At 48.2% G+C, this 19,622-nt stretch overlaps 8 protein-coding genes across 8 annotated transcripts; 3 read left to right on the top strand and 5 right to left on the bottom strand.

Annotated features, from left to right (window-relative positions):
- The first annotated feature begins 227 nt into the window (after positions 1-227).
- Positions 228-1,425, top strand: BT62DRAFT_927935 (uncharacterized protein). The gene is made up of 3 exons (XM_043185393.1): positions 228-486; positions 548-1,161; positions 1,218-1,425. Exons 1-3 carry the CDS (start codon positions 429-431, stop codon positions 1,287-1,289), a joined length of 744 nt encoding a protein of 247 aa, XP_043044165.1. The 5' UTR covers positions 228-428; the 3' UTR covers positions 1,290-1,425.
- Positions 1,426-2,299: 874 nt separating this feature from the next.
- Positions 2,300-7,329, top strand: BT62DRAFT_927934 (uncharacterized protein). The gene is made up of 18 exons (XM_043185392.1): positions 2,300-2,528; positions 2,583-2,876; positions 2,925-3,078; positions 3,127-3,448; positions 3,509-3,778; positions 3,829-4,044; positions 4,099-4,224; positions 4,281-4,437; positions 4,488-4,666; positions 4,716-4,926; positions 4,987-5,159; positions 5,212-5,590; positions 5,645-5,820; positions 5,872-6,086; positions 6,136-6,319; positions 6,367-6,794; positions 6,845-6,952; positions 7,001-7,329. Exons 1-18 carry the CDS (start codon positions 2,393-2,395, stop codon positions 7,257-7,259), a joined length of 3,987 nt encoding a protein of 1,328 aa, XP_043044164.1. The 5' UTR covers positions 2,300-2,392; the 3' UTR covers positions 7,260-7,329.
- On the bottom strand, positions 7,221-8,219 carry BT62DRAFT_1072704 (uncharacterized protein; the record flags this gene model as incomplete). The annotated part of the gene is made up of 6 exons (XM_043178882.1): positions 7,221-7,383; positions 7,439-7,480; positions 7,530-7,589; positions 7,640-7,731; positions 7,779-8,057; positions 8,117-8,219. The coding sequence occupies 6 exons, from the start codon at positions 8,217-8,219 to the stop codon at positions 7,294-7,296; spliced, it is 666 nt and encodes a 221-aa protein (XP_043044163.1). The 3' UTR covers positions 7,221-7,293.
- A 50-nt stretch (positions 8,220-8,269) lies between these two features.
- BT62DRAFT_927932 (mitochondrial carrier) lies at positions 8,270-9,838 on the bottom strand. The gene is given in 9 exon segments (XM_043185391.1): positions 8,270-8,421; positions 8,474-8,661; positions 8,712-8,865; positions 8,925-9,102; positions 9,172-9,322; positions 9,377-9,516; positions 9,686-9,689; positions 9,702-9,718; positions 9,767-9,838. 9 exon segments carry the CDS (start codon positions 9,822-9,824, stop codon positions 8,406-8,408), a joined length of 906 nt encoding a protein of 301 aa, XP_043044162.1. The 5' UTR covers positions 9,825-9,838; the 3' UTR covers positions 8,270-8,405.
- Positions 9,839-10,035: 197 nt separating this feature from the next.
- On the bottom strand, positions 10,036-13,633 carry BT62DRAFT_927931 (uncharacterized protein). The gene is made up of 8 exons (XM_043185390.1): positions 13,473-13,633; positions 13,163-13,404; positions 12,558-13,097; positions 12,257-12,508; positions 11,410-12,210; positions 11,274-11,360; positions 10,350-11,221; positions 10,036-10,259 (listed from the first exon to the last, which is right to left on the bottom strand). The coding sequence occupies exons 2-8, from the start codon at positions 13,226-13,228 to the stop codon at positions 10,193-10,195; spliced, it is 2,685 nt and encodes an 894-aa protein (XP_043044161.1). The 5' UTR covers positions 13,229-13,404; positions 13,473-13,633; the 3' UTR covers positions 10,036-10,192.
- Positions 13,634-13,825: 192 nt separating this feature from the next.
- BT62DRAFT_927929 (phosphoglycerate mutase-like protein) lies at positions 13,826-15,008 on the bottom strand. Its single transcript, XM_043185389.1, has 10 exons — positions 14,947-15,008; positions 14,869-14,893; positions 14,804-14,810; positions 14,663-14,744; positions 14,476-14,613; positions 14,358-14,427; positions 14,244-14,304; positions 14,063-14,186; positions 13,984-14,012; positions 13,826-13,934 (listed from the first exon to the last, which is right to left on the bottom strand). The coding sequence occupies exons 1-10, from the start codon at positions 14,984-14,986 to the stop codon at positions 13,854-13,856; spliced, it is 657 nt and encodes a 218-aa protein (XP_043044160.1). The 5' UTR covers positions 14,987-15,008; the 3' UTR covers positions 13,826-13,853.
- Positions 15,009-15,059: 51 nt separating this feature from the next.
- Positions 15,060-19,191, top strand: BT62DRAFT_927926 (uncharacterized protein). The gene is made up of 12 exons (XM_043185388.1): positions 15,060-15,134; positions 15,190-15,314; positions 15,369-16,056; positions 16,109-16,213; positions 16,261-16,487; positions 16,539-16,706; positions 16,753-16,950; positions 16,998-17,171; positions 17,228-17,389; positions 17,437-18,017; positions 18,068-18,398; positions 18,451-19,191. The coding sequence occupies exons 1-12, from the start codon at positions 15,122-15,124 to the stop codon at positions 18,925-18,927; spliced, it is 3,249 nt and encodes a 1,082-aa protein (XP_043044159.1). The 5' UTR covers positions 15,060-15,121; the 3' UTR covers positions 18,928-19,191.
- On the bottom strand, positions 19,010-19,541 carry BT62DRAFT_1001456 (uncharacterized protein; the record flags this gene model as incomplete). The annotated part of the gene is made up of 4 exons (XM_043176742.1): positions 19,010-19,075; positions 19,123-19,195; positions 19,243-19,371; positions 19,438-19,541. The coding sequence occupies 4 exons, from the start codon at positions 19,539-19,541 to the stop codon at positions 19,010-19,012; spliced, it is 372 nt and encodes a 123-aa protein (XP_043044158.1).
- Between the last annotated feature and the right edge of the window lie 81 nt (positions 19,542-19,622).

Here is a 19,622-nt window from a genome sequence, read left to right as displayed (position 1 = left end):
TCATGTCCGAGTCAGACTTCAAGTTGATTCAAGAGATAGAGCTCGGTCTTTGAAGGCGCCTGGCACCTTGGAAGTACTTACGGAAATTGGATAACGACATTTAAGAATGCGTAACACCATCCACAGCAAGGTGCAGTTGCCTGCCTGCTCTGCTAGGCGCAATTGTTCAAGTTTATCATCCGAGTCGTCTAAAAATAAGGGGTGATCACGACGCACGTGGCGATTGCCGAGGATTGTCTCTCCACACCCCCTAGCTGTGTCCTATAAAGACACGGCGATCCAGTTGTGTTCTGTCTCCTAATATTTTCATCGAGCTTTCCTCTTTCCCTGACGACCCCTAACATCATCATACCTCATCCTACTTCTACGTTACTACATATTGGTTGACAATACCTTGGGAACGGCGACCTCAGTCTACTTCGCAAAATATGCGGTCAACTGCTTATTCACGGGTGCCCAGGACACCTCGATTTGCTAAACCCGAACGTACGTTTACGCAAGTCTCGAGTATCGCGTTGAAGCTAATCTTACTTTCGCCGGAATATAGATTTCACTCGAGGCAAATATTCGGACTGGTGCTGTAATGTATGCACCCCTCACCTGCACCCCAAGTACATGAGTGCAACGGATGCCTTGCATCATGAAAACGATATACTTCACAATCAAAACGTAGCCAACGTAGAGTCGTGGCTGGGTCCACCGATGGTGAATTCCTGGGATTTCGAAATGCCCAAGCAGGCGGAGATGTCCAAGGACGAGGCCCGGGATTCGGAGCATCGATACTTTGTTGATCATATGGAGGAGTACATCTCCTATTGGATTAGAGGCATCGAGGCCGCGGAGAGAGACGAGGTTCTGAAGCTTGAAGATTACTTGGACTCGCTGGATCACGATGGACCGAAGGATCCATGGGGAAACTGGGGAATCACCCATCAGTCCAATACGAAGTCTCGCGGGGGCGACTGTTCTCCTTCTGATGACTTGGGATCAGCATATGCTAGCCAAAGGAAAGCTGGCAAGGGTCCGAAAAATACGGTTAGGAATAAAAGGCAGGAGCTGGGTGGCCGATTCACGGATGAATCTTACGCCTTCGTGGAGAGGATCGCGCGACGCGAGGAGGCGAATGCCGAGAAGAAAGAGCAGATGCATGACTTCTTCGAAGTAAGGGACGCTTTTTTGCGCCTTAAAGGAGCCTTGGTTTCTGATTTACTCTTCAGATGCCTACGGACAAGAAGGTGCAACGCATCGACGAGTTGATACAGAGCTTGCATGCGACCTTGCACACATGAATTTTCTGGATTTATTTACATCTCAGCATCCATTTCTTTAACCATCTTGTACCCCATATTACTCTCACAGCATCTATACATCTCTGTACCGTAATCATATAGGAATGATGATACCTGCCTGCTATGTAAATCCTATAACGGGCCCCTGCACAGCATTGATGACGTCAACACTCCTCCTGGGTGCTTTTCCAACATTTGGTCATGTCATACTACGCATTCACCTCTTTCACTTCCTTGCGATATTAATGACCAGGCTCTTCCCTACGGCTAGAGCAAACGGTTCCACGAATCTGGCCATCCGTGCTACGTGAGTACCTTCTTATCTTTTGCAGTCTAGTTCTCTTGGCTGACACAATTTCGGCATAGCTTGATATCCGTGCCAATCCCTCGCGCTCCATTTGGGTTCACCCTTACGAAGATGAACAGTTTCTCAAGGAAGTCCCGATATTCGAGAAAGACTCGCCCTGCCCCCCATTATTCCCCCCGAAAATCGTGGCCATTCTTTTAGTATAACTTCTGCTCCGCATCATAAGCGCGGGTTCTTTTGGGAAACTGAAAGATAACGCTATTGGCAGTAAAGAAGAAAAGGAGGCCGAGAAGGATCCGATCGCAATGGTGAGTGCGCTCAACGGCCATAACATGGAAAATCAAAATTTATTCTGATGCAGCTTGCAGGAACAGATACGTCAGAAGTATGGTGCTAACCAGATTTTGTATGGTACATCACAGTACAGGGCACCCCGATATGGAGCATCGCGGTAGAGGCTTGGGAAGCATGGCGTGGTAGGGCTAGCGGTTTCCTTCTTAGAGACTTGTTAGATGGAGGATTTAATGGTCAGAATAATTTTGGCAGAAGCGATTTTAGTGATTTTGGTGGCAGCGATTTTAGCAATTAAGCTCTGTATCCCTTGTTTCTGTGTAGCGGTAGTCATTTTGCTTTCTGTTACTTTTACGCGTTGGATGACCCAACTTGGTATGACCTCGTGCGAAATTTCTGTCATTTTTGCTGAGCTCATCGAGACCGTGGTCGACGCGACTCTGTGGACGTCGCCTTCGACGTTAGGCAGCAGACCGTCTGCCTCCATCCTACAATAGTGTCGTACATGGCGCCGGTATTGCCATCTTCGCTGAGCCCGCATATATGCATCATACCATCCGACGATCTCACCCAGCTTCTCCAGTTCTCGTCCTTGCCGCCATTGCCCGCAATTCTTCAATCTTTCTCTCCGCTACCACAAGGTCGGTTCACTCATAGCGGTTCTGGATCAATCAGAACCTGAATTTCTTTTGCAGTCACTACTCGAACGACATCCCTAACATCCGTACCGCACCCGTCATTTGCCTTGCGTTTCTCCGACCTTTCAGAGGTAGAAACCGCATGCAGAGAAGACGAAGAACAGAAAGCGGTTAGGACACTTGACTGGATCGGTGAACGAATAGGCCGGAGATGCGCAAAATGGGTAGAGGATATTCAGAAGCTTGGGGAGAAGGATATGTCGAGGACGCCATGGTGGGACGAAGTAAGGCGATGTGTAGAAGGCAGCCACGTACCTTCGAGAACAGAGACTTGGAACCATCCGGTCGCAGGTACGTCCTACAGACATATTGGCAGGAATTCGACTAAACAATTGTCAGTCATGATGGGAGTATCAACCAATGCGCCCAATCCCTTGCAGGCAATAACAGCCCTTCATGCTAGGCCTCTAGAGTTCCCGTCATGGGTAGATCCCAATATTCTCCGGTGTACTTTGATTATACATCCCCAGGATTCGGCTCTGTCAGATGAAGAGTACGTCTTGAACTTTACTTATCTGCATGGTAGTCTTATGTCGCCTAGAGCTGGTGCTCTCTTCAATGCCGTCAAGAAGCAATTTGGCTTACATAGCTATCTTCTGCCTCTTACATTGCCTAACCCACCGCCACCGCCAGTCCCTGTGCCCGCGCTGGTACCCCGTTTACCCCCCCTCTCATCTACTGATTCAACGCAACCTGGATCCTCTGGACCTAATGGTGATGCAAACCATTCCGCTGACGTTACGTTGAACACGCTGAGACTTGGAGAGTCCGATATCCAACGAACCGCTAGATTCACGCGCGAATTTCTGGTTATGAGCTTACTTCCATGGATGGAAAAATGCGTTGTAGAATGGAACGAGAGTGTGCGTTGGCATTGATCATTACCCAAAAGCTTCTAGCATTGGCTGATTGTCCTATCCTAGTTTTCTTCAACACGACGGCTCCCATCTCGTCTCTTCTCCTCAACGCGTCGCTTTTTTGGTTCTCCCTCACCTTCACCTACTCCGACCCATAATACGCACCATTCAGTATCCAGTCTCCGCTCTAACACATTTACTGGGTCGATACCGAGTTCGGGGCCCCCTCCCCTCCCGCAGCAACGCCGCCTGGCTGAATTTGCCACCATAATAGGGGATTACAAGCTGGCGGTAAATGTATGGGAAGCACTACGCAAAGAAGGACAAGGCGGTTATGTAAGTCGCAAAATCTTCCCTAGATGCTAGGTTTTGATAGTGTCACCCAGGATATTCTTCCTCTCTTACTCTCTCCGTCACCAGCTATCCCGTTACACGCGTCTACCGCTTTGAACAACATTCATCCATCATCGAATGACCCCCCTGCAAGTGCGCAGTTACGGGCCTTACTGTACGCTGCTCGTTGGGAAGCAGGCATTGGCCATCAGGATTTTTTGAGTGACACCCTCGAGGGCGAACGATGGCTCGTCTGGGCCTCCGGAAACGTGAGTTTTCCGACCCTCCTTCTTTTTACACGTAATAATCTGACAGTTCTCCAGTCAGAGGAAGCACCCTCGGCTTTGTTACTAGCTCATGCTGCACTATTGACCTCGGCCAAGGGGGCACGTAGGCGGGCTGCGTTATGGTACGTGGCGGCTGCAAATAGACTTGAGAAGTGTGGAATTGTGAGCACTACTTATTGTCAATTGCAATAAGGTATCTGAATCATTTATGAGTGCAGAAACCACTCACCATGTATTTTCTTCGGAAAGCCCATGAGTTATACAAAGTGCGGCCACCAAAAGAGCTCTCACCTTCTTTTTGGGACTCCGAAGGGAAATCATCGTCTTCCACGGAGGACTTGAACGCAATGCTATCGGTTATTGAACACCCATTAGGTATGCTAAGTTTCACGTACCAAAACCATCCATCGTTCACTGTCCGTCAGGTCGACTGTTATACACTACTGGAGATGTCCTAGATGCTGTCGGGTTCTTTTTAGGACTTTTGCGTGGTACTTCCGCAGCTTCATCACAATTGTCTGGGCTGGTGACAAATGTGGATGGAGAACCACCTGCACCCTCCACGGATAAACTGTTTCTGGATGATTTTAGAGTGGCCTTAGCTGTACGATGAGTTTTTCGTTGTATACCGCTGTGACTTATTTCTCCCACAGCATTATATATCCACCCCGTCCGATAAAATGGTACTCAAAGACCTAAGCCTTCCTTTCAATTTCTGTGTACCGAGACAATGCTGCGTTCGTCTTCCCCATGTGAGGTCAGATGAGGATCATTGGAAACAACGAGAAGAAGATTGGATAAGATTTTGTAAAGAGCAAGGGCTGTCAGAAGGTCTCGCCAAGGGAGGAGATGCTGCAGTTGATGGTAACACCACCTTGTTTTCTCATATTTACGATTCTCATGTCGTCTTTTCTTTCTCTTCAGAAACATTTTGGATCGACCTGTCTCTGCGGAATCCGTTAGACACCGAAGTCAATCTTTCAGAAGTCACAGTGGTTGTAGAGGAGGTGAAGAAGCAAGAGTCGTCCTCGTCGAAACAATTTGTTGACGTTCAGACCGTCGATGACGTAGTGCTAGGACCTAAGGAGTCAAAGATAGTGAGTGCACAATTCCAGAGTTTCTATACGCATTTTTTTAATAAAATTTTAGGTCTCCGTTGCCATCAAAGCATGGCAGCCCGCTTCCTTGGTCGTCACTCATGCGACCTACCGGTTCCTGTCCCTGCTCTCGACTACTGAGTCCCTCGCTTCTAGGGGCAAACGGCTACACAATACAGCCGCTCAACGTCAAACCCCAACGTATGCTCCGGATGTATTAATCAAAGCTGATATTACCGAGGCACACCACAAGCTGTTGGCGAACTTCGTAGATGATCGACGGCTAGTGCTTGGACACGGTGAAATCAGACCTTTGGCACTTTGGTTGTCGAATATGGGCACCCGGCCAATCAACCAAGTCTGGCTAGTAGCTGGAACGGAAGATGAGATATGGGTGGGAGATGACGAACCTCTAGTTCCTGATGTGCATGGTCAGTTTCCGTCGACTAACTGAGGCCACCACATTCTGAATGCTGGATTTATAGCATCTGAATTGAGTGTTGAGACACTGATTGCAGATAATGCTACAATTCCAGCTCAGCCTCAGCAGGTAAAACTCGACTCGCCACTGCAACCTGGAACCTCAATCGAGTTGTCCATAATTCTTCACGCTCAAGAAAAGGGGCAACAGGACCTTTGTCTTCTTGTTGTCTATCGTGGAGTAATATTTATAGCATTGTTTAGATTTTTGCTTGCTGATCACTTGTAACAGTCTTCTGGACACTTCCGATCGGTGCAAGTGACTCGCGAGTACGAGGTTCAACCTTTACTGAAGATATCTACTATCACGAATCCCTCGTCCATGCCTGACGATCAATTTTTGCTGAATTTGGATATTGAGAATGTATCGTCATCAGCGCTACTACTAGCACAAGTAACGACCATGAGTCCAACATGGCAGTGTCGATCAATCTCGCAAAGTCCCTTGTGAGTTCTACGTCACTGTTTGGACATAACACTCAAGTTCGTTCTGTAGAGGTCTTGTGCAGCCTTCTCAATCATCGCATCTATACTTGGGTGCAAATCAGTGGAAGGATGCGGCAGATCCGCAAGAATCGGTTAAATTTGTCTCAAGAAAACTGTCAGACGTACTCCAAGGCGTGCCTTTCGAACCTTCAAGGCCGCTTCCTACGCGGTTGTACTGTAGTCACATGTATAAGGTCTGTACCTATGCCGTTCCTAGCATACCGTTTCTGATAGTATACAGGCATCCCACCATCGGGCTGCCTTACAAGTGGCTACTCGGCATTTCATTTACAGCGGCAGGCGCAATTATACAACAAGAAAGATTGGCCAATCGCACCCGCTCATACCCTCAAATAACTATTCATCAATCTTCCCCTTGTATCATCCGAATTCTGTTGACATAGTGGTATTCTGGGAGATACCAGCTCAGCATCGCAGTGGCCATGTTCTGTTGGCAGGGATTAACCTTGGAGCAGGACATGCGGCGTTGAGAGATATTGTGAACCTTGCTGAGAATGCCAAGGCGACGCGAAGTATGTATGCTGAGACTCAGCGAGAGAAGGTGAAGATCCTTCAGTCTGTGAGGGACTGCGAGTGGAATTCAGAAATGAACCCTATTGTGCTTACTGTTCGGACCACTGACATCCTGGATCATGACTTCACAAACGGGTAAGCTGTCCTCGCCGTGTCACGCTGTCAGTCTGATGAGCGTTGCATAGGTCCTGTCGCGTTCCCGTTACTTTCACCGTCAGGAACCACTCGTTGACGCACAGGTCAAGTTTTGTGGTGAAACTATTTTCAGAGCAGTCCACTGATGCACCCACTACGTAAGCTATTCCCTTACATGTTTGGGCCAATTTCTTATTCTATTGCAGGGGTGCTATCCGACCATGTTACTCCGGCCGACTATCCTTCCGGGGAACGCTGAATCCAACGGAGTTGATTACAATACACCCGAAGGTATGGGTAACACGACCCGGTCTGTACGATCTCGATGCATGGCGGCTAGAAGTAAAGGTGCATGAGCTTGATCAGGCTCCTGGTGACAAACCGCGGACACGGCATCATTACATCCAGGAGTCCGGGCAGATGCTTCGTTCTCACATTATTGTACGCGATATTCGGGGTTTGTAATCCTTTGTTGTATTACAACTATATAATCGCATAGCTACTTGGAGTCATTATTTTCGTCCTCCGAAGCCTTGGCTTTCTTGCTGGCTGCCAGCCGCTGTTTCTTGACCCTCGTGTTAAATACGGTCTGAAAGATAAGGTGAGGGTGTTAGTTCCGGTAGATAGACAAGTGAAAGGCGTACACCGAGCACAAATTGGACCAAATTGAAAAATGGCACCCAGAGCTGAAGAAAGAGGTTAGAGCAGATAGCATTCATGTTAAATATACCTCACGTGCTGGGGAACGTATTTTTGAGCTACGAGCATTGACAAGGGCGAGACAATCCATGTAATCTGAAGCAGTTATATTCAAACTCTCAGTTGTTTAGGGAGGGGAAGCATACGCGTAGAACGGGCAGGAAACCAGCTTTCCAGGTTTTAATTATGCCATCCAGCGTCTTGGTTCCATTTATAATGGCAATAGAGGAGAGGTAAACTAAAGCAATCTTCAGTCTCGAAACTTCGCAAGGACGATGGACGCACTTGTTGCTTGAATGGGCGCTACCAGAAGGTTGTTGGCGATTATCTGTTGAATTCGTGCAGACGTCCCAGTCTTCCCTGAAAATGCCTTTTGGATAGCGCCGACAAGGACATGGCTCATTGGCGCAGACACCAAGAAGCCATAGAGCGCCATCTTCAGTGCCTTTGCATCAAGATGATACAAGGCCAGAATGCGCAAGAAAAAGGGCGCATTTCGCGGTACTCTAGGTGGTACTCCAGCAAAGTTGCTGCCGAGAACCTCTTGCAGAAGACAGAGAGTTGCTACAGGTAGAACTCGATTAATAAAGATGAGTAGTTTGGTGACTTGAAATAGTACGGACCAGAGGTTATTGCCTTTGTACGCAGAGGATGGGTCACAAGCTCGCTGAGGTACTTGACAAGGAGGGGGTGAGGCCCTCTGCTGGCAGTGACAGGCGCGCTCATCACTGGTAGTGTTGAATTGCCAAGCTAACTATGTTATAATGGGATTTCAAGCCGGCTCAATGGTAACCGGTTCCGGCCCGGAGACAAATTTGGTACCCGGCAAAATGTAAAAAATGCAATAAGTACATAGTCTACATTCGTAGAGTAAATAATCTAAGTGTGATAAGGGTATTATAATACAAAACCTCATTTCCCCTTGACCCTAAAGGACGTCATCAGACAGTGCAATATGGATGAGTCATATGTCGACCTACCAAATCTTGACATAATCGGCCAAGCTAACCATGCAGATAGTTTGCCATATACCGAGACCTATACGGGGGGTAACGCCACGGTAAAGTCCCTTGATTCCATTTTCCTTGTAGATGTAGGTCAAGGTGTTAAGAATCGTGAGTTTCTCGGGCCGGTTGGCAGTCGCTGCGCCTTTTGCCATGGATTGCATCTAAATACCAGTCGATAAGGCTCGGTGCAAACACGTCAACAAAGGCATACCTCGACACGGATGACTTCAATCGGTTGATTCCAAGTAGCCAGGGTTCCACCAACAGTTGAAGCTGCAATTTTCTCCAAGGCGTTCAAAGAATCGTTCTCGCCTTTGCCACGGGCTTTCCGGATGAAAATTTCAGTCAAGCGAGCGAATCCCATGCTGCAGATGTACAAGATAGATCAGTATTCACAACTGGACAGGATAAGGGGTGCACGTACCGAGAGCCCCAGTTGGTGCACTGACGCACCGCGACAGCGTTGACGCCCTTGTTAACACCAGCCAGACCTTCCCGTTTGTAAATTTGAGCAAAGAGTGCCCACGTTGAAGGGGCCTTCACTCCAGAAGCAGCCGTTTTTTGACGCGTTATTTCAGCTGTTTTCATACACGTTGTGAAACCTTGGCAAACAATAGATTAGCACAATGTCCGTGATTAGCTTGGACAAGGTCCAGGCCGCGATAACGTACCCATGGTCGCATAGGCTTGAGTAACACCTCCAGTCATGCCTCCCAAGAGACCGGCAAAGGCAGGATTAATTCCCATGGACAATGTAGTCGTTTCAACCTCTGATGCCGTGAAAATTAACACAGCACCCTTTGTTGAAGCCTCAATCCATGCCTATTAACCACAGAATGGAGCCCCGTCTGATTGAGTTGATTGCCTGCCACGTACCCATGGGATCAACCCTTGGTAGAAACCAACAAAACCTCCTCGACTCCAAACCGTTTTGCAGGCTTGCAACATCGTCTGTGAACGGTTAGCGGCCATCTGTGTCTTGAGGACTTCTAAAGGCTGTCCAAGAGTCGTGACCTGGTACCCTTGAGTCCATATTCGAAACGAGAATGATAAAAGTTCAAGATCATACCTCCTACAAAGTCCGTCAAAACGCGTCACGAAAAAAAATATATTAGAAATAACGTACGAACTAAGCACGGAAATTTTCAGGAAGAGAACAAGTCAGCTCCAACAGTCATTACGTATCGAAGAAAAGATGTACCATATTCATGATGGCACCTAAGCCTCGTCAGTTGGTCTTCACGTATCATTCTGTCTGGCACTTACCGACGGCGATGTTGGACCAGTTCACACCCTTTTGACCAGGTTCTTTCTGTATGGCCATCGTAAATACCCCGAAAAACGGTAGGGAGGGAGGGAAAAAAAAAAGAGATGGCGAGAGGGAGAGAGATGAGTGAGCTGTTAAGTGGCCCTATAAGTAATTGATTTTATTCTTTGGGGTGATCGGATATTGCCGAACTCCTTCCGCTGCCATAAGCGGGTCCTTGGTCGGAGCGCTCTGTTCAAGCAGTGAATCCACAATCTAGTCCGAGATCTGAAGGCAAATGGCAACAGTCATGATAGGCAGGGGTATGCATGAAAACTAAACACATTGAAGGATATCCGAAGTGACAGGGCATACATAGTAATATACGGAAATTAAAATCGTCGGTGAATGTAGGCAAGGCAAACGGCCAGTGCATATGTTAAAATTTAACAATCCGAGCCGGTATCCCTGACTTTCAGCTGTCCAGACAGCATCTCAATGTCTTCTTTCAATCTTGGAATAAACACGGAATCAGCGAATGCGTCAAATCAGGGCGCCGTCACGGAACACGAATGTGGCACCTTTAAACAAAATCAGACATACCGAGTGATCTGCTCCGAAGCCTCTTCTTGATCAGATTCGAGATACTTGATCTCCATCTCCTTACGTTCCACTTCGAGTTTGGATTCCTTCGCTTGAGCCTCCGCTGCTTCAAGTTTGGCAGCTATAGCCTTCAAAGCCTTCTCGTGTTCAGCTTCCAGGTCATATACCTTCAGGTTATGCGCCTCATGCAAGCGTTGCAGCTCCTCCTTCGTTACGCCGGGCGACTGAGGTGCAGCAGCTCCATTGCTCTTGGGGACAGCAGCCTCCACCGCAAGCGCTGCCTTCGCAGTAGCCAACTCACCTTCCAAATCAGAAACCTTCACGAGTAGCTCCGATTTCTGGGTAGCTAGCACCGAAAGCTCTTCGTCATGAGCAGTATGCAGTTTAGTAACCTCCTCAGCCCGTGCCTTGGCCACCTCCTCTAGCTCCTTTGTATGATTGTGCGACATCTCAGTCAGGGAGTCCTTGGTGAGATTGAGCATATCGGTAATCGCAGAGAGATCGTCCCTGATTACGGACAACTGAGTTGTAAGTCTCACAATTTCTTCCGCTTGTTCCGGCGATACCTCGGGAACAGCCGCTGCAGCTGCTCGAGCTTCATCGCGCTGGATAGTGAGGAGATCGATCTCCACACGAGCTGACTCGAAAGACGCCTTGGCTTTCGCTAGGTCGTCTTGTGTAGCTTTCAGTTCCAAGGTAAGGTTGCCGATCTGCTTTTCGAGCGTCTTAGCTTGGGCTTCAAGAGTAGAGGCGTGCTCCGCCTTCAGACCTTCCAGAGAAGACTGGTGAGTGGCAGCCATCTGAGCTATTGTGGACTCGAAATCTGTCCGAACAGAATTTAAATCTTTCTTGTGCTCGTCCCCAGCTTCTGTCTGTAACTTGATATGAGCATAGATCCACATGTTCCCAGAGAATCCAACGGACCTTAGCACGCTCAAAAGCCTCTTGCAGTAACTTGCTGTGCTCCTCCTTGACGGTACCGACTTTAGCATTGTATTGTGCTTCTTGTCCCTAATAAAGGTGAGAATTTAGCGGCGATCTTGCACCAGTTCCGGCGCACCTCCAGCTCTGCGGTGATCCTGTTGATCTCTTCTGAGAGCTCGCTCTGCCTAGCAAGGTGTCGTTGTTCAGCTTCGTCGAGGGAACGAGAATGTGTCTCGGCAGTCACTAGTGCCTTGTTCTTGAGAACTTCCTGAGTAGAAAGCGCAGCAGCCAATTCGCTCTTCAGGGAATCGAGCTGATCAAGAACTTTGGAATGTTCTTCGGCAGCAGCTTTGAGGGCATTCTCATGCTCTACCTTGACCGTTTCCACGTTGGATGCGTACTCTGCTTCCTTTGCTTGAACATAGCCATTAGCTTTCTCGGCGGCGGCGGTGGCGGCGGCGAGTTCGTCTTGCAGCGCCTTCAGCTTCATTAGTGATTGCTCCCGCTCTTCACCGAACGTCTCTTGGCTCTCCTTCAATTCCAAGATCTCGACCTCCAGCTCCGACACCTTGCTCGCGTTTTCTTCTTTCTCCTCCTGCAGAGAAGCAGTCAGAGCCTCCAATGCGGCCACTTCTGCCGCCTGCATTTCCAGCTCGGCAATCTTATTCTGAGCTTTTGTCAGAGCCAGATCATGAGATTTTGTCAACTCTTTCAATTCTGCTTGGATTTCTGAGAGATTCGCCTGAGCTTTAAGCAAAGCATCATGTTCCACGGAAGCTGCTGAAGCCGCTTCTGATGTCGCGGCAGACGTGGCATCTTTAAGAGCCTTAATGTTGTCCTTTGTCTCGGCAACTTCGGCTTCCAGCTCCTTAATATGTTCCTGCAGACTGGCAACAAGCTCAGCCTGGGTCAACATTGCAGCCCTCGCGTCTTCAAGCTATACCGAGTGAACTTCATGAAGACGGAGATGAGGTTGTGCTTACCGCTTTCCGCACGGCTTCTAGGGCAATGACACCTTCCGCATGCGAATGCTTCAACTCCTTGTACGCCGCCTGGGCACTCTCCACTTGCACCTCTAGCGAAGCTTTGCTTTCCTCTGACTGTACAGCTGCAGATATCTTCGATTCCAGCTCGACTTTGACGGCTTCAAGGGATGCATTGGCTTGCGACAATTGAGCCTTGAGGTCCGTGGCTTCTTCCGTCTTGGACGTAAGAGCATCGGTGGCATCCTTGACCTGTGAACGCGATCAGAGATGCCCAAGTAACGGAAAGGAGTGTAGATGCCTTGGTTTGTAGTTCCTCCAAAAGCTTACTATCATCCCGAACTTCGCGGATGGAAGAGATAGAGGATGTCGTACGAACTTTCGGGGCGGTGGAAGCTGGCTTTGCGGCAGGTGCCTTGGCCGAAGAAGGCTTAGCTGTACTGGGCAAGCTTTGCCGTGACGCCAAGGGTGCCCTCTTCACAGCATCAGAAACAGATGCGCGCGGACGAACGGGTGATGTCGCTTTGGGAGCGGCTGGAGAGGCGGACGTGTGGCTGCCCGAAGCAGAGGCCGCGGTTACGCCAGTGGTTGGCTTCGAGAAATGTGATAACGGAGTCTTGGTAGGTGGTGCTGAGGACCTCCGGACTGCAGTAGCAGAGGATGATGATGATGTTGCTGCTGCGGCAGGTCGTGAAGCCATTGGTGGTTTAGTCGAGGCAGAGTTGGTGGATCTTCTCAGGGACGGCGCAGGGTGCTTAGCAGCAGAATCGGCGGCGTGTGGTGCTGGCCTGGTAGATGGCGGTTTAACAGAGCCCGACCCAAACGTTCCAGAATTCAATACCTGATTATCCGAATGATATAACAATGATAAGTGACAAACGTCGTGACCAGCACCTCGAGACGCACCTTCTTAACAATGGGAGTTGTAGGACCGCGAGGCTTGGTCGTGGTAGTACCAGCTTTGACTGACATGGATGGCTTAGCAGTGGTGGATTTGGCCTTCTGTGATGCTTTTCTTTCCTCCGTCTTCGTCGAATTCTCAACAGGTCCTTCTGGAGTTTCGTTTACAGGCCTCGTGTCGCCATTGGCTGAAGGGTCGTCAGCGGTGGCATTCCCCTGGGACGTTATGTCCGAGAGCCGTTCCACGTCTACAGTGTGATATTAGATAGGCCTCGTGTCGAGCATGAGGAGACTCGAGAAGAAAATCGTAACTTACCCTCTGTAGATTCTGCGATAGCATCAAGATCAGAGTCTTTGGACGATGTAGACGGTACGTCGTGAATATCTGTCTCCGCCATAGTGGAGAGCGTCTTAAATAACGAACAAGAAAAGAATGAAATGAAGGAGGAGTGAAGCCCAGGGTGGGCTGAGCTGAACCCGGCCCCTAGGAAGGAAATTTTGGCGCAACGCTTTTGCCAAATAAAGGAATTTGCCGGGATGTGACGCCAGAAGCAATTAGTATTTTAAATTACACGTCTTTGGCGTGTGGTAGTACTGTTGTGTGGCTGGTGTGTGGCTGGCGTCGACTCTACGTGTATCATGGAAATTTATTAACTTTAATACAATACTTATTAGTACTACAATCACAAAAACTTTGCTATTTGAGGTCTGCATATAAATTCAAGGCGTCCATCGCCGGCTCTTCCAAATTATTGTGGTTGTATCCAAGCACGGCGACCTGAAGAACTATAATAAGCAGAACAAAGATGGAGGTACGTAAGACGCACCCCTCCAGGCTCTACGTTGAAATTTGTACCTACATGACAACATAAGTTGGTTTAATTGGTAGTCATAAATCTCACGTACCGAGACGGAGGGGAAAGCGGATCCAACGAGCCAAAAGAACGCGACTAAAGTGCCCGTGTGCCACGATGACTACATCACGGGTATTGAGACCCTCTTCCTTGTATTGCCGGTGATATTCACGGACCTACGAGTGGATGGTAAATAGTGCCAGAGTTGAAGTACTATGCAGCACAGTACTCACATTCTTGATGACAAGGTCGACACGATTCTGCATCTCTTCTACACCTTCACCGTCGGGGCAACTGCAATGAGACCAAGTCAGATATGGTTTTATCAGTTGCGTTATCAGACGCACCCATCTTTCCAGATCTTCCAGCCCGGATCGCGGGCTTGAATTTCAGATGACAGAAGCCCTTCGTATTGACCTGAAAACGGGGGTTGGAATGGATTCATTCCTTTATAGATAGCCTGACCATAATCCCATTCTCGGACATCTTCCGTGATAATGTGGTGTGGCGTCTCGACGTGGTCGAAGAGAAGGTGAAATGTCTTGTGGGCTCGCTGGCGAGGAGAGACGAAGACAGTGCAAAGATTCTTAGGATCGATGATCTCTGAGCGACGTCAGAACAGGAAGAAGTTCACTGAATAGACACGTTGTACTTCCGTCACCAACTAAGATCTGAGCCTTGCTTTTGATTTGTTCTTCACCCCGTGCCGTAAGAGGAATATCACTGCGACCGGTCTGATATCTGCCCGCTTAACCAACGAATACAGAGATAGATATTAATGAGAAATACTGACGTGCCTCCTGGAAGAGAGTCAATAATGAAGTAATGAAGTGTTTGCATCCAGGGCAGCTGTCTTACCCGTTCAAGGACCATTCAGTTTCTCCTGCACGGATGGCAATCGGCTCCAGGAAATTTTATTACAGCACAGACACACACCATGACGGATGAGAAAGAGACGCGGCATTGGACGTGCCATGGTTTCGGACAGTGGTGAAGACGCAAGCCTGCAATATTAGCCCCTTTATACATCGTGGGAGTATTGGTAATGCGTCCGTTCCGGTGATGGGACTGCCTTTCTAGGACACAGTAGATATTGGACAGCATTCAACTCATGTTTGACGACTGTAAGTGTATCGTTTCCTATATTTTCAAGATATCCTCTGACTGATCTACAAAAAGATGTAGAACACGCGACCGTGGCCTCTTCAGTGCCCTTTGCCTTGCCACCTATACAATATGAAGGTTTCGAACCAGGACCGCATCAGCAAGAGGATCTTAGAGAAACTGGAGAGTCAGACTTGCCCGTGCGTCGCAATCGTTGTTAAAGATGAATTGAATTTCATGATTCCCTTCTACAGATCAACGCCAGCTACGATGGGATTGCGGCTCCAGTGTTCAGCATCGGCCAAGTTCAGTGTGCAATCAACGCGGCGCTTGTCTCTCTTGTTGTCTGCTCAGATATCTTGGTCATGGCTCTCAAGTCCAACGTTCTCATTATAATTGAACTCACTCCTCCAAGCCAGCCAACTCGAATCCAAATTCCTCGGAAAGAGACGGATATGACCATCTACAAGTTATTCATGGATCCTTCCGGCAGGCATATTGTCGTCACCTCGCTGCAGGGAGAGAACTGGTATCTCTTCAGGGCCTGGAAGAAACCAAAGCTACTCAAGACGTACAAAATGGTCATCGAGAGTATTGCATGGAACAAGACTGCCCTTCTTTCTAACTCTTATCCAACATCGACTCGCGAAATGCTCATTGGGACGCGTAATGGTACAATTCTGGAGGCCGTCTTGGATGCAGAAGATGACTTTTTCAAGTCTCATGAAAGATACTTACAATCCATGTTTTCACTTCCCGAGAGACAACCTATTACAGGCATCAGGTTCGACTTGTTTCCGCCGTCGGACGCGAAGAAGGCTCTAGTTGTGGCAACCACTCCATCGAGGATATATCAGTTTGTCGGGTCACCTGACCACAGGCCAGACGACGGTGGTCGTATCTTCTCCAGTTTCTTCTCCAGCTATAGGGATAGTGCTCCAAGTTCGTGATTACAACTTTGTTAGGATTCAGCATTAAACAAAGTCTGGCACAGGAATCCTCGAGCTACCTGGAGACCTGACTTATTCAGAATTGCATTACTACACACCCAACGCAGAGCAGGCGTTCTCGCTCCCTCGATCAATGGCATGGTTGACGGGTACGTGTTTGATTGGTTGATGGAGAGCTATTCTTACATTCACTTAGCCCCAGGAATATACCACGGGAACCTGAATTTTGATTCGACTTCAGACGATTTCATTGACGCTGCCGATGTTCTCCCCTATCCCGCGCTATCTTCCCCAGCGTCTCTTCCTAACGCACCTCGATCAATATCTCTCAGTGAATTTCATTTCATTATGTTATATCGAGACCGGGTTGTGGGTATATGTCATCTCGATGACAAGCTCGCTTATGAGGAGTCATTGCCTCTTGTGAGTCTTCCAAGGTCATCAAAGAATATCAGTTTGACTAAGGTCTCGCAGAAACCAGAAGAGGAGGTCGTTGGGCTAACCGCGGATCCCGTTCGAAAGACTTACTGGATTTATACCAATCAATCGATATATGAATTACTGATAGGAAACGAGGATCGTGATGTGTGGAAAATATATTTGGAGAAAGGGCAATTTGACATGGCACTGAAGTATTCCAAGGTGAATATATTTGTATGGTCTCTCACGTATATTAATTGTCATCTAGACAGCTACACAACGCAATCACATACTATCAGCACAAGCAAATGCTTTCTTTAATGAGACTCGCTACTTCCAATCAGCTCAATGTTATGCTCAGTGTTCAGTACCGTTTGAAGAAGTGGCATTAAAGTTCTTGGATGTCGGTGAACGTGATGCTTTACGGTCCTATCTCATCTCTCGGTTAGAGAGAACCAGGAGAAAGGCAAGACTCTATCACGAACGAGGAATATTCATTAATGCGTTGTCTAGGACCTAACGCAACGTCTTATGCTGGCTACCTGGCTCGTCGAGTTTTACCTCAGCAAGTGTAGTGAACTGGATGACGTTGTAGCATCTGAATCTGTTTCTCATGATGTCGAGAACCTGCAGACGGAGAAAACGATCTTAGAAGACGACCTACGGCAATTCTTTGAAACCTACAAGGTCTGACTCGCTGGCTTTTGGGTATAGAAATTTCTCCTCACGAATTCAAAATGTAGCAAAATCTCGATCCTCAAACGACCTATGAACTTATTCAAGGCCACGGTCGGACTGATATGTATTTGCACTATGCGACAGTGATCGGTGACTTTGACCGGGTAGTTGAACATTGGGTTCTGGAGGAGGAATGGTCTAAAGCACTGGATGTCATTAACCGGCAGGTATGTTAGATGGTCTGTGTACTATGCAATGCACTGACCGGTCACAGACAGATCTGGGTCTCTATTACCGGTTTGGACCTGTGCTCATGCGCAATACTCCACGGGAAACGGTGGATTCTTGGATAAAACAACCATCCCTTGATCCACTGAAGCTGATACCTTCCCTTCTTCAAGTTCAGCACGCGCTTCGTGATCCCCTATCTCCAAATCACGCCATCCGATACCTCAATCATGTCGTATTCGAACAGCATAACACATTTACCACTTTGCATAATCTCCTCATCACTTTTTATGTGTCACCTACCTCACCATCATCCTCTCCTGTGGACGATGGTCCTCTTCTTCGATTCCTGACTAATGCCCCCTGTGATCCATTGACTGACAAACCTTACTACGACCTGGACTATGCTCTGCGACTCTGCAAGCAGACCGGACGCACACAACCTTGTGTTCACATTTATTCGAAGATGGGATTGTGGGAGAACAGCGTTGACCTAGCGCTTGAAAAGGGTGATTTAGAACTGGCCCAAATTAATGCCGATATGCCTGAACAGGATATACCTTTGCGCAAGAAGTTATGGCTAAAAATTGCTCGATATGTTGTCCAGGACAAAAAGGATATCAAAACGTTTGCTGATAATGTTTTGTTTGTTGTATGCCTGCTAATCTTTGCGCCAGGGCGATGCGATTCTTGGAGAACACTGATCTCCTCAAAATTGAAGACATTCTTCCGTTCTTCCCCGACTTCGTTGTAATTGACGACTTCAAAGAAGAAATAGCTCGCGCGCTTGAAGGATACTCGTCGCATATTGATACCCTCAAGAGCGATATGGACGAGGCCACACGGACGGCAGAAGTGATTAAAGAAGATATCGCGGCGCTGAAAAATCGGTTCGTCACTATCGACGCAGGGGAATCGTGTTCGTCGTGTTCCCACCTTTTGCTAATTCGGCAATTCTACGTCTTCCCTTGTCGCCATGCTTTCCATGCGGACTGTCTGATCGGTCTTGTAAGTAATCTTTCCATGACATTTGACATCCGTGGCGTCAATATCTTCGCAGGCAAAAGAATACCTTCCGCCTCATTCACTGCGACGAATGATTACTCTACAGAACGAACTGGTGAAGGGAGCAGCTGGTAACCCTCCAAATGCTTCCAGCGCGCCAAATCCCAGTCAAAATAACCCTCGGAATCCCCAATCACGTATTCTGCTCTCTTCAAACTTTCCCAATCCTCTCCAGAACGGCACTCGGGCTGCAAACTTGTTGGGCCGTAGCGTACTATCAGCCGGCGACAAGCTCAGGGATCTCATCATTCCAGATGCACTGGCTGCCGCTGTCTCGCCATCTGCGTGGATTCCTGGAATGGGTGGCCGAAAGGACGAGATCGATACGGACGGAGGAAGGAAGGTTGAGAGGCTGAGAGCAGAGTTGGACAACATGTTGGCATGTAATTGTCCTCTATGCGAAAGCGTGATCGTCGGTTTAGATAAACCGTTTGTCAAGGAGGGTGAGGTCGACACGACATGGACGTTGTAATTACATGTATACACTGCCGACGTTTAGCATCATGGATAGTATACTACTACGTACAGAGTGGACCCGAAAGGTCGGTGAGGGGTTAACCGTTAATTTTCTTGCTTCTACCAGCTTTTCTCCGTAGTCGAGCGGCTTTTCTAGCGCTCATCTAAAATCCTGTCAATTTGAGAGTAGGGGTGGGAGGAAAGTGTCAACCTTGGCCTTCTCTTCTTCCAGTCGTCGCCTCTCTTCCGCTGCCTTTCTTCTCTCTAATGTTATTTCTTTCCGACTACAAGAAATGAACAATGTCTCCGGTTGCAAAGGAATTCAACGTACCGCGTAAGTTCAGCTTGCTTTTCGTCCTTCAACTCTTTCTCCAGCTTTTTAATAGACATAGCTTTCTTCGCTTTTTCCATTCGATCATCCCAGCTCTTGGACTTCCGTCCGGCAGATACGAGACTTCGGCTGGAGAGGGCAAACGTTGGGATTTAAGAGACCTGGCTGGACCTGGTTGAGAAATAGTGAACGCACACTGTAGCAGACTTTAGATGTTTCCAGGATTTAGCTGAAACTCGGCCATTTGACGAAGCACGCAAAGGAACAGGTACAATTTCAGGCGTCGACGAAGAATCCATGATGAAGTAGTAGGCTGAACAAAGGCTGACAGGGAAAATTGTTTGTACATGTTGCATGAGAGGTATTCCGGACCGATCGCA

Source organism: Guyanagaster necrorhizus (assembly GCF_019112545.1).
Source record: "Guyanagaster necrorhizus MCA 3950 unplaced genomic scaffold BT62scaffold_4, whole genome shotgun sequence".
NCBI classification, from domain to species: domain Eukaryota; kingdom Fungi; phylum Basidiomycota; class Agaricomycetes; order Agaricales; family Physalacriaceae; genus Guyanagaster; species Guyanagaster necrorhizus.
This window is presented reverse-complemented; position numbering and strand designations above follow the sequence as displayed.

What these genes read in the sequence shown, in the direction of transcription:
- BT62DRAFT_927929 (XM_043185389.1), bottom strand. Translation starts at nt 14,986, where the DNA reads ATGGCACGTCCAATGCCGCGTCTCTTTCTCATCCGTCATG. An exon ending in TCGACCTTGTCATCAAGAAT is followed by an intron (nt 14,187 to 14,243) that starts GTGAGTACTGTG and finishes ATCCACTCGTAG; the next exon opens with GTCCGTGAATATCACCGGCA. An exon ending in TCAACGTAGAGCCTGGAGGG is followed by an intron (nt 13,935 to 13,983) that starts GTGCGTCTTACG and finishes ATAGTTCTTCAG; the next exon opens with GTCGCCGTGCTTGGATACAA.
- BT62DRAFT_927926 (XM_043185388.1), top strand. An exon ending in ATCAATGGCATGGTTGACGG is followed by an intron (nt 16,214 to 16,260) that starts GTACGTGTTTGA and finishes ACATTCACTTAG; the next exon opens with CCCCAGGAATATACCACGGG. An exon ending in GACAAAAAGGATATCAAAAC is followed by an intron (nt 18,018 to 18,067) that starts GTTTGCTGATAA and finishes TCTTTGCGCCAG; the next exon opens with GGCGATGCGATTCTTGGAGA.
- BT62DRAFT_927932 (XM_043185391.1), bottom strand. Translation starts at nt 9,824, where the DNA reads ATGGCCATACAGAAAGAACCTGGTCAAAAGGGTGTGAACTGGTCCAAC. An exon ending in ACCAAGGGTTGATCCCATGG is followed by an intron (nt 9,323 to 9,376) that starts GTACGTGGCAGG and finishes TGTGGTTAATAG; the next exon opens with GCATGGATTGAGGCTTCAAC. An exon ending in TGCACCAACTGGGGCTCTCG is followed by an intron (nt 8,866 to 8,924) that starts GTACGTGCACCC and finishes GTACATCTGCAG; the next exon opens with CATGGGATTCGCTCGCTTGA.
- BT62DRAFT_927934 (XM_043185392.1), top strand. Translation starts at nt 2,393, where the DNA reads ATGGCGCCGGTATTGCCATCTTCGCTGAGCCCGCATATATGCATCATA. An exon ending in GACTTGAGAAGTGTGGAATT is followed by an intron (nt 4,225 to 4,280) that starts GTGAGCACTACT and finishes TTATGAGTGCAG; the next exon opens with AAACCACTCACCATGTATTT. An exon ending in TCCACTGATGCACCCACTAC is followed by an intron (nt 6,953 to 7,000) that starts GTAAGCTATTCC and finishes ATTCTATTGCAG; the next exon opens with GGGTGCTATCCGACCATGTT.
- BT62DRAFT_927931 (XM_043185390.1), bottom strand. Translation starts at nt 13,228, where the DNA reads ATGTCAGTCAAAGCTGGTACTACCACGACCAAGCCTCGCGGTCCTACA. An exon ending in TGGAGGAACTACAAACCAAG is followed by an intron (nt 12,509 to 12,557) that starts GCATCTACACTC and finishes TCGCGTTCACAG; the next exon opens with GTCAAGGATGCCACCGATGC. An exon ending in GGATCACCGCAGAGCTGGAG is followed by an intron (nt 11,361 to 11,409) that starts GTGCGCCGGAAC and finishes CACCTTTATTAG; the next exon opens with GGACAAGAAGCACAATACAA.
- BT62DRAFT_927935 (XM_043185393.1), top strand. Translation starts at nt 429, where the DNA reads ATGCGGTCAACTGCTTATTCACGGGTGCCCAGGACACCTCGATTTGCT. An exon ending in TCGATTTGCTAAACCCGAAC is followed by an intron (nt 487 to 547) that starts GTACGTTTACGC and finishes GCCGGAATATAG; the next exon opens with ATTTCACTCGAGGCAAATAT. An exon ending in AGATGCATGACTTCTTCGAA is followed by an intron (nt 1,162 to 1,217) that starts GTAAGGGACGCT and finishes TTTACTCTTCAG; the next exon opens with ATGCCTACGGACAAGAAGGT.